At 36.0% G+C, this 10,981-nt stretch overlaps 1 protein-coding gene across 1 annotated transcript; it reads left to right on the top strand.

Annotated features, from left to right (window-relative positions):
• The first annotated feature begins 1,330 nt into the window (after positions 1 to 1,330).
• Positions 1,331 to 4,714, top strand: LOC147868197 (pentatricopeptide repeat-containing protein At5g16860-like). The gene is made up of 2 exons (XM_087316456.1): positions 1,331 to 3,304; positions 3,420 to 4,714. The coding sequence occupies exon 1, from the start codon at positions 1,457 to 1,459 to the stop codon at positions 3,272 to 3,274; it is 1,818 nt and encodes a 605-aa protein (XP_087172582.1). The 5' UTR covers positions 1,331 to 1,456; the 3' UTR covers positions 3,275 to 3,304; positions 3,420 to 4,714.
• The last annotated feature ends 6,267 nt before the right edge of the window (positions 4,715 to 10,981 follow it).

Here is a 10,981-nt window from a genome sequence, read left to right as displayed (position 1 = left end):
GCACGAAGTGGTTGTTGCCAGGAGACCAATCTGCAATGGGTGGTTACAGTAAGCGGGTGAATAGCGTCCGGTGACCTATTTGGATGTGGTTTAGCCGAATGAAGCACGATTGGGTCGGTTGTTGCTCAAGGAGCTCCCCTCAAGCGGTTACAATCACAGGAACAGAGTACAACTGACTGGGTTACTCCAATTGTGATTTAACACAGTGAGATGTGAGCTTTTTTTCTTCTCCCTTGTCTGTTCTTCAAAGAAAACGAAAACAGAATGTTGTGTTGTGCGATGACGGCCGACAGCGGGTTGAAGAACCTCCTACGCTCTGATACCAAATGTTGGGGACAAGGCCATCAATGCGGAAGTATAAGCAACATTTGTGATGAAGAAGAACCTGTGTATGCATGAGCAAGATAGACACAGAGGGAGAGAGAGGCACAAAGGAAACATTATATTCCAATAGCAACAGTTACAAATGACAACTAACCTTCACTAAAGGTTACCAAGTCACTTTATATGGTGACTATCCTAGGGCAATAGGGCAATTGCCCTTTATGCTATTTACAGAAATAGCCCGAACTTGGGCTGTCCAAAGGGACAGTGTGAATACGACCATTATACACTCGTATTCGACAGTCACTTGGTCATCGGGGCAACCATTATAGTGGTAATCAGTGAGCCCACCAAGAATATAAGAACTATTGTACTTACCAAGTCCTCAAACACCAAGGATGTATCACTATATTGGTAGTATGGGCTTACAACTATTGGCAATCGCCACAACTCAACATCCACACCAAGAGTGGTGGTATGGCCAACTTCCACAATGTTATTCGACCCATTTTGCACGAGCATTCTGCATTTCATATGATTCATAAAATTTCATTCCATGGCCTTTATACATTGGACCCAAAAGTAGGCGATGATGTGAAATGCCTTTAATATCAATAAAAGTCATCAATTAATTCTCATTTAAGTACCTTTAGCATGGAAATTTAGTATGAAATGCATGTATTAACAAACGTATTATTAAGGGATGGCAAATAGCACATTGATTTAGCATGTCCTCTCATGCTTGTAATAGCTGGGCATTGCCTCATGAAATTTAGCGTATTCTATATTTTTTTAAGTTCTATTGATTTCTAAATGATGAGAAACATCTTGATTAGTTGCAACTAGCTAGGAGCCTACATTGTAGATTAGAGTCATTAATAATTATATAGTTATGTCACGTTATGTGTATACCATATCAATTATGGCATATTGTTTTGGACGGGCATTTTCCAAAGTTACTTATCCACGGATGGGAATTGTATACCATATCAATTATCTACTGAACGGCAAATCTTCACTCGAAAGAGGATATCTTGGAAGGCCTTGTTGTTTCTGAACGACTAATCCTCGGTTGAATGAAGAAATCATGGAAGATCTTGTTGTGTCTGCACCATAATTTCTTATATTAGTAATGGACCCACCTTGGCCTTGTGCGCATCGTGAAGAGCTTCCTTCTGTGGAGAAAGCGGTAGGCATCTTGCAACAGAGCAGGAAACAGAGTACCCTCTCTCATGCCGTATCCCATCACACCTACTTATGCTCTCTCGGGCTTGAATCTCATCCACACATTGGTAATTACCTCGTCCCTTTATTTGTTGAGTATGGAAACCTAGACCTAGCTCACCAGACCTTCCATAGACTCATCCAACCCAATGAGTTTGGTTGGACTTCTCTCATACAAGGCTATGTAGACAAAGGTGAACCTCAGATTGCTGTTAAATTGTTCCAACACATGCAAAAAGGTGTTTTTTTTTGTGATGAGGATGTTGTTGATGGTGATGACATGGTGATATGCCCTAGTGCCCATACATTTGTTGCCATTCTCAAAGCGTGCGGTAAGTTGAAATGCATTGATTTGGGTAAGAGAACACATGCTGATATCATCACAAGAGGCATTGAAGAGAATGTATTTGTGGGTAGCACTTTGGTGGATATGTATGTGAAATGTGGGTCACTTGTGGAAGCAGAAACGATCTTTGATAAGCTCCTTTCCAGGAACATAGTATCATGGAATGCCCTTATTTCTGGTTATTCTGAATATGGATATGTCAATGATATTCGGATTTGTTTCAATAAGATGCGATTAGACCATATTGTTCCCAATGCAATTAGTTATGTAAATTTCTTGAAAGCTTGTGCAAGTTTAGAAGCACGAGAGGATGGCATGGATGTTCATGCTGAGATCGTCAAGGCAGGGTATGATGATAACCCCTATGTTGAGAATGTGTTGGTAGATTTGTATGCCAAATGTGCTCATCTTGCCGAAGCTTATGCCTTGTTTTCTAAGATCTCCAAACATGATAATGTGGTCTTATGGACCTCATTGATTACAGGTTATGCTCGATGTGGATTGATCAATGAAGCATTGCATCTTTTTGAAGAGATGCAAATCAAGGGTGTTTTGCCCGATATAATTTCTTGGAATTCTATGATCTTAGTTCATATCGAACAAGAGCTTTATGACAAGGCAGTAAGTTTTTTTGGGCAAATGCTAGAGCAAGGCTCGTTGCCCAATGATGTAACATTAATGACCATGATTCAAGCATGTGGAAACATGATGAACATAGAGATGGGAAAACGGATGCATTCTCAAGTCTTTAGATACATTGGCATTTCTATGGAGCCGGATTTGAATAATGTGTTGATTGATATGTATACTAGATACGGAAAGATGAGGGATGCACATGATTTATTTGATACTATGCCCATCAAAGATCTTGTAACTTGGAATTGTATGATAGCAGGATATGCAAGGGTAGGAGAGAGCGATTGGGTTTTTAATTTGTTCAATTTGTTGAGGGTGCAAGGAATGCATCCTGATGAGATAACTTTTCTCAATGTTTTTAATACCTGTAGCCATTTGGGTCTCATTGATAAAGCCAGATGCTATTGGAAATTGATGACCATTGAATATGGTCTTAATCCAACCATTGCGCACCACAACTGTATCATTGATATGCTTGTTCGTGCAGGAAATCTCAATAGGGCTATGGAATTGCTTGAAGATATCCCTTGCCAAGCTGACCTCCTCTCTTGGAGTGCGATCTTGAGGGCATGCCAAACGTGGAAGAATGTGGAACTTGGAAAATATGCATTCGATGAAGCAGTGAGTTTAGATGCAAACTACGATGGTGCCTTTGCAATTATGTCGAATATTTATGCGCAGGATGGGATGTGGGAAGATGCCAAAGATCTTCAAACATTTCAAGAATTTAGAACATGTGGTTAATGATTACATTGAGCATTTTTTGCCAAAGCTCTTTGATGTGGGATTATGTCAGAAAAGTGCCAATTATGCAGTGATTGATTTTTCTAGGTCTTGATAGTATCAAATGTTTATGCTTAGGCTTGGATATGTGAGAATGATAGAAAACTTTCGAACAAATTTACGATTGATTTGTGTGGCTCATGAATGTCAAGTATTTTCCTCTGAAGTTGAGATGAGAGGCTGCTGGACACTTAATACAAAATGCAATGCTTGATAATGTGCTTCTGTACAGGCTCACACAACATTCCATCAAATCATGAATATGACATGTTTGGGATCTGAATCAAACTTTATATTGAAGGTTTACACGAAACCTGTATCTGAGAGAGAATTGAAGTGCATTTGAAATGCTAGCTACTCCAAACAGATGAAACTCCTTCACTCCCTATGTTGGAACATTACATCTGTGAAAGGTGTTGCTGTGTCTGGTGGATTGGTCCAATGAATCCCTGTTTACAGAAACGACTTATGGTTCTCTCCATTTTTACACATTTGACTTAGTTTGGGTTCATTCTAGATCCGGATTGGTGGATATATGGGATTTGTACAAGTCGCTGGATTTGGTTTGTACTAGAGTCAGGTTCTTGAAATGCACCCGAGCTAGGTGTTTGTGCAAAGATTCTAGAAGATAAGGTTATGGATTCAATTCATGTTGAAACATTGCGACCTAGTGTGCATCTGTAAGAGATGCTTATAAAAGTCAATGTTCATGTTGAGTTTAAAGTTTTTGATCCCATAACGACTCAAGTGTATTTCTGATAATCTCCAAGTTAGGAGAACAAAAAGAGCTCTAGCTTCACACCATAATTATTCTTTTTTTGAGTTATCAAGAAAAGGATGCTCATTTTCCCAGCGAGGGTTTTTTGTGGAAATCAAGCAAGACCAGCTACAAGTGTTTGCAATATTGAAGCTTATTACCTTGTGATCAGGGAGGATGAGACTGCGGAAGATGATACAATTTTTTTTCAAAGTCAATAAATGTCAAATGCATGGTGAATATAGGAAAATGTATTGCTCATCGAGGAAGTATAAGATCAGATATTCTTTTGTTTTTGCAATAGATATTTGTTTTGAGATATAGGAATGTGGAGTCTGGGTTAGTTGTATGGACTCTTAACCACAAAATCGTGCGGTGTGATTGGTGTTGACCACTTTTCTGGGTATGTACTGTAGAAGGAAGCTGAAATTATGTTACTTAGGATAACTATGTAAAAAGAAGCTGAAAGGTCTCATTAATTCAGCCCTAGCTTTCTCTTGAGACTAGACGTAAGATGATTTTGTATTCAATTGTAAGGAGCTATGCTGTCTTTGGAGGGCTGAGAACCAGCAAACTACACATAATGGGATTGTCATTAGTACTAGTACCCCGGCGTATGTTCTAAATCTTTTGCTTCAGTTTAAGTACCTGTTTGAAAGTATCTTTGTGCTAAAGGATTTGTTGTGACTCGGTTCTTGTATTTTACCACAACAATAATGAATGGATCCAACACCAAATTACAAGTTCCCATAAAATAATTTGAAGCTCACCAGAGTTACTAACGTCATGGAAGCTGATTATCCTAAAAGTCTAAAAGCCCAAAGATTTAGTGGGCAAATGAAAAGACTTGGCAAGTATTTAAGATATCTTGCAAAAAATTCAAATACCCTTTTCTTGCATCACAATGAAGGATATTCCTTGTTTATACGGAGAAGATACTAGAAGTTCTTATTATCTAAACACCTCAATGGGATCTCCCATTTCATAACTTTGTTGCCACATTTGATATTCCAATCATAGTTGTGTTAATTCAAAAAAAACGGGAAAGGATGGTTCAAACTTATACCTATCCGTTATGCTAGACAAATGTGGATTTATAATGTAATCAAAAGGGTCAAGCCTTGGGCATTGTTTATGCAATCCCAAAATGTAGACATTACTTCTTGGTCAATGAGGTAATGTTTCATCTGGATCACCAAGCAGTTATATTATTTGACAATGTGGGTCTTACTTCTTCAACTGCTCATAGCAAGATAAGAGAGAAATGATTGGCAAATATAGCAAGCCTTAGGCAAACCAAGGAGACAAAGAACGCATAACAATAAATTGAAGGTCAAATGCTTGGTGTTGATTTACGTGAGATCAACTTGTGGGGGAGATCCCATATTATACATTATAGAAGTGCCATTCCAAGACTATCCACATTAACAATGGATTTCACACTACACAATCTCACAAATTTGACTTTATAATATGGCCTTTCAAACTTCACACTCTAGAATTTAAGATCATCCACTACCTTAGAGGCCATCATATCATATGCTCCAACATCGACAACTTACAAAGAGTAAGTTCATGTGGGTACTTACTACTAACAGTGAAACTAATGGATGGTGACTTCCAATAGTTCCGAATGGTAAAACAATTCAAGTGTTCTTTGTTCTTGATGACAGAAGGCAAATTGTGATGATTCATGATTCATGAATGAAGAATTATTAGTATGTTTGGCTACATATTGTATCTGTGAATGGGCCAAGTGGGAGAGATAGTAAATCACGTTGTGTTATGTAACATGGCCAATGTAATATGGCAAATTAGACATATTGGAGAAGCATCGTCCACTCTACAATCAAGTATAGCAGCACATAATGGTCCATGTGGAATGACAAATTAAACACAAAGAGTTCATGATGGAACTCTTTGGCACTATAGATCATTCCAATGGTTTTCCTCTCTTTAATGGAGTAATTTTGCTCTATGTTGGATAGTTTACAACTAGCATAGTAAACAAGTTGTTACAATTTCGGATCATATAGTTGCATTGACATGAACCCGATGGCGGAATCAGATGCATCGACAAACACACGAAACTCTTAGTTCAAATCTCGTTATCATACAAGTGGTGCAAGCAAGTTTTTAAGTGCTTGAAAATCACGATATTAGACCTTGGTCCACAAAAAGAGAGGTGTACTAAAGCATCCAAAGATTCATTGTAATTGCCTTAGAAAGTGCAAGGGACATGAGTGTCTCCCATTGTGGTGGTTCCAAAAAAAGTTTAAAAGACGAATAGTAAGGCAAGTATCATGTGCACATTCTCATTCCTTCACCCTACCCATATTGAACAGAATCATTGCTAGATGAATTGTCTAACCAAGAAAGTACACTTTCTTTGATGGATTCAATGGGTATAACCAAGTAAAGATGGATTTGAAAAATGAAACAACATTCGTTAGGATGATTTCTTATATGATTAGAGAGTTGACTAGAATACTTTTTTATTTGCCATTGCGGTGGTCATGTTGTCAATTCAAAATTTTCCACACCACCAACCCTAGGATTGCAATATTACTCTATGAAAATAAATGTAAGAATATTAAAAATTTAATCAAGATCTTTTGACATCAAACATTTCTAAACTTTTAAATAGTTTTCCAATGGAAACATAACAACTCAATCTAATTGAAGCAAAAACATGGTAAGAAAAATTATTCAATAATGATTATGCTTAAAGTTCATAGTTTTTTTTTTCAAAACAATATATCCTTCTGTTAGTTTTAAAAAAAGGTATATCAACTACACCATACAAAATAGATGGAAAGGAAGCAACTATCCTTCCCAAGCCCATCTTGTGTAAGACAATGGCTAGCCATGGATCCTTCATTTAAATGAGCTAAGGAAACAAATATATATACATCCAAAGTAGAAGAAAACAACCAACAAACAGGGAGAAAACTTCAAGATTATCATGGAATCTATCAATCGAAATATTGGAATGCAACTCCAAAGCGTAAAATTCATAGTTGGTAAGATTTGTGAATGTTAAAACATTTCAATAGTGCATCTCACTAGTTTTCAATTTAAAAATGTCCAATCTGGTTGGGCTTTCTATAGAGATACTAAACCTGTTCTTCAATCCTCACTCAATTTGTGGCAAGCAAATATTGTTAAATACTTATGATCTCATATTAAAGAAATGTAAAGTTTTGTAAGGCAAAGTTTTCATTATGATTACGGCTTTGATTATGCTTCTATGCACAAATCCCACTTCTCTTTATAATTGCAACACATCACAGGCGGTGACATCCTCAACTCAACCATTGGCATATTTTTTAGGTAGTGACGGTACCCTTGGGGAGTCAACTATATAGAAAGTCTTCTTATCATGTGCGTTTGAGCAATCTTTTACAAACCACTTAGTACTAGAAAACCCCTAGAACATACCACCACTTATTTTTTTAAATAAACTAATAGCTTAAGCCCTTTGTATCAATATATTATTTCAAGTCATATGTTAATAACCTATTCATATAGTTTTTCATTTCTAGACTTCAATCTCTACACCTCAACAAAGACTAAGTTCTACATCATGTTTTACGCTTAACCACTTCATGATTGTAAGTATATGTGACATGTGCCAGCATTGTTATTAGGTCAAGGGTTAAATTTAGTAGCTTTGTCTTGTCTTTTGCTTATCATAATATGAAACTTCTATGTATGAGAGGGCCCTTTTAATAACCGTCACATTAACATGTAGTTGCACAATTTCCCTACTAGATAGAGCCAAGATCTACCTTAATCAAAATCATGTTATAACCAATAACATTAATATCCTCTTTCCTCAAGATTGCCTTGTCTACAAGACTCCAAGAATTGTATTGTTGATGTAGCCACACATCCAATTAGATGAAAATAGTGTGACCATGTACCATTGGATGGTACAAGATGGATTTTCAATCATAGTTGAGTATTCATGTTCAAAAGGCATCAAAATGCATTCCCCTTTGAATGAACATACCAACTTGTTATTCGTCACTTGAATGATTTGTGGAGTATTAAGCCCAATCCCTTTGATATTGAGTTGACAATTAGCCTAAATAGCAAGGGATATTTGAATTTCTCTATCCTTTTGTTTACTAATCATCCAACTAATTTATGACCTTTGATGTTTATATACATCTAAGAAATTTGTATATAAATCATAAAACCCCATGTATTTCCTATTCTTTAGTGGATACCATGTTTATTTAAGGATGGTATCCCTTTTAATTGTTGCCAAGTTCTTCTTTCGTATAGTGTGGGGTGCCTATATTTCTCATCCTGTAATATTATATTCAAACATAATAAAAAATTTGTATGGTGTCTCAGTCAAGACAAATGATCTAGATTTAAGTTCCTTCACTTCCATGAATTTACCATGTTAATTTTTTATTGTTCTTTCATGTTCATGATACTATAAATGTAATGGGAAATCAATTCAGTCTCATAACATTTTATTTATTCAATGAAAATTTCGACTTAAAATCACAAAACATGGATCGAGTTTCAATTGATTGTTATTAGTAATCTGAATTGCATCCCTACCAAAGGTGACAATTTGATGATGTGAAATGCAAGTCCCTAAAGGTGGAGTAACATGCCCAAGGCACCCTACATACAGGCGCGCACACGCATGCACGCTCAAACAAAGTGGAATCCTCATGAATAAGTTCTTGAGCCAATGCAATTCATAAGAAAGGTTCATATATATTTCACCAAAAGGGTTATAACAACAATGGTAGACGTGGATTTTGCTATGGAGCTTGTGGGAGTAACCTCATGCACTGTATGGATAAGATGACACACCCAATATGTATTGATGTCGAACACATGCATGCAAATACGACAAAGTGATGCTAATGGGGGCACCTATGTTTTGTATCAGAAGCATCTTACAGATCGAATCTATGATAAAAAAAGTTAAAAACTATTAAGTTAGGAATCATTTGATGAAGAGGGGAATTTTCGGGCAATACAACATGCTAAGGTTGATGTAAAAAGGTAAGTGTAAGGGTTAAGACTTTTTTTAAGATAAGCTTCACTTTTTCTTTACAACCCAACAACAATGTTAGTACAAATCTAACCATTTGTGAACTTTTCATACCAAATATTTGTTTTATTATTTATTCCAAATTAGTTGTTCTTGCTACACCCTAGACCATAAATATCAAGAAAATTTATGATAAGGATGTTTATCTTATACTACCATTTGTGGATACTTAAATACCTCTTACTTTGACACTTTTGATAATTTTGGATACAAATTCCTGTCAATGTGTCTTAAACTTCACGAAAAATATTCATCTCACCACTATATTGTTTTATATCTTGGATATAATGGGTAATCATTCTATCATTTCTTATTGTAATATGATAATGATGAATTCCTAGTCATTATAATCGTGTTAATATCCAAAACGATAATGTATTAATAATTGTCTTAATGTTTTGCAAATATGATAGATGGGTATATGTTTATATGTTTATTTATACACCACTAATCATGGTGTCATCAATCCTTTATCACTATAATAATAAGTTATGTTGTTGCTTTACTGCACATACAATTATTACATGGTTGGTTTGGTAGTTAAAAGTTAAATAGTTTTGTGTGTATTGAGGGTTAAATCTCTAACTTTACCAAAACAATGGGTATACAAATTATCAACTTTTGTCGGGTCAATGCCCAACATTTCTTATCACGATGTCAGACTTTTTAAATTTTTTATGATATATGAATGTGACAGGACTCTTAAGTCTACATTGAATCCCAATGAATTGTAGCTCTTGCTAGTGTGAACACGCACACAACAATGGAACCAATGATTAGAACCCAACATATACACATTACCCAAAGATGCCTCCTTACATCAAAATCTCTCTTCGTTTTCATCATCAGCCTTCTTCAAGCTTTGGGATCCTCAATGCTCATCTAAGATCTTGTTTGTTAAAATGAGGCACATTCTTCACATGAGGAAACTCAATACTAATAACTAACTACTAACTAACTAGCGCACACATTCTCCCACTATATTTTCTGCTAATTTTGTGGGCATTAAAGACCTCGTATTTGAGGTTTTATAATTACTCTAGGTAGACCATACCAGCTTTGTATGAGGCCTCCCTTGGAACCCCATCATGGTAGATACAATAGATAAACACACATATCCAAAGCTAGACCCCTCACATATCGGAAAATGTCTTGAAATACAAGGGAATTAGGTGCCACACCTAGCTAGGTATGTTGGGCCCTCTCTTGCAGAAATTGGTACCCTTGAGCTCTATATAGGGAGACACCTAGGTTCTAAGCATGTAGTTTCTTGCATGGATTATAAGTTCATAACGTTGAACAATACAACAAAAAATATATGGGAGAAAATATACATAATGTTACTCATGGGAAATGATTGTGATCTACTTAATGTAATGATATGCATAAGCACTACCTTAAGCACCATGGACCATTGTCCCAACACTTGTATGTTTTGAAGCTCAATCATCAAATGTCACTCTCAAATTTCAATTGGTTAATATATATATATATAGTGACACAACTCCCATAATTCAAGTGGGTGAGCTACTTTCGTCTTTTACACAGCTCAATTGTATTATTAGTGCACATTTTGACTCATCTTCCGAACATTGGAAAATGTGTGTAGGTAATGTATATGTGTAGTGATGAGATTTTGTCACATTATAACAATCAATATGAATGATTTCATTGTGCATTTTCCAGCCATTCATTTATATTGTAAACATACATGATAATGTAGAATGGAGCACTAAGTGAAACGATCAATGCCAAACTCCATACAAGGAAAAACACTATGTAATGAGACATTCATCATATTAGACTAATTGCAAGGTAAGGGATC

This window comes from Azolla caroliniana, unplaced genomic scaffold, assembly GCF_043228905.1.
Source record: "Azolla caroliniana isolate FFs.n. ecotype wild unplaced genomic scaffold, voAzoCaro1.0.p SCAF_1, whole genome shotgun sequence".
Taxonomy (NCBI): Eukaryota; Viridiplantae; Streptophyta; class Polypodiopsida; order Salviniales; family Salviniaceae; genus Azolla; species Azolla caroliniana.
The sequence above is the reverse complement of the archived record's forward strand: the minus strand, read 5'-3'. Positions and strand labels throughout refer to the sequence as shown.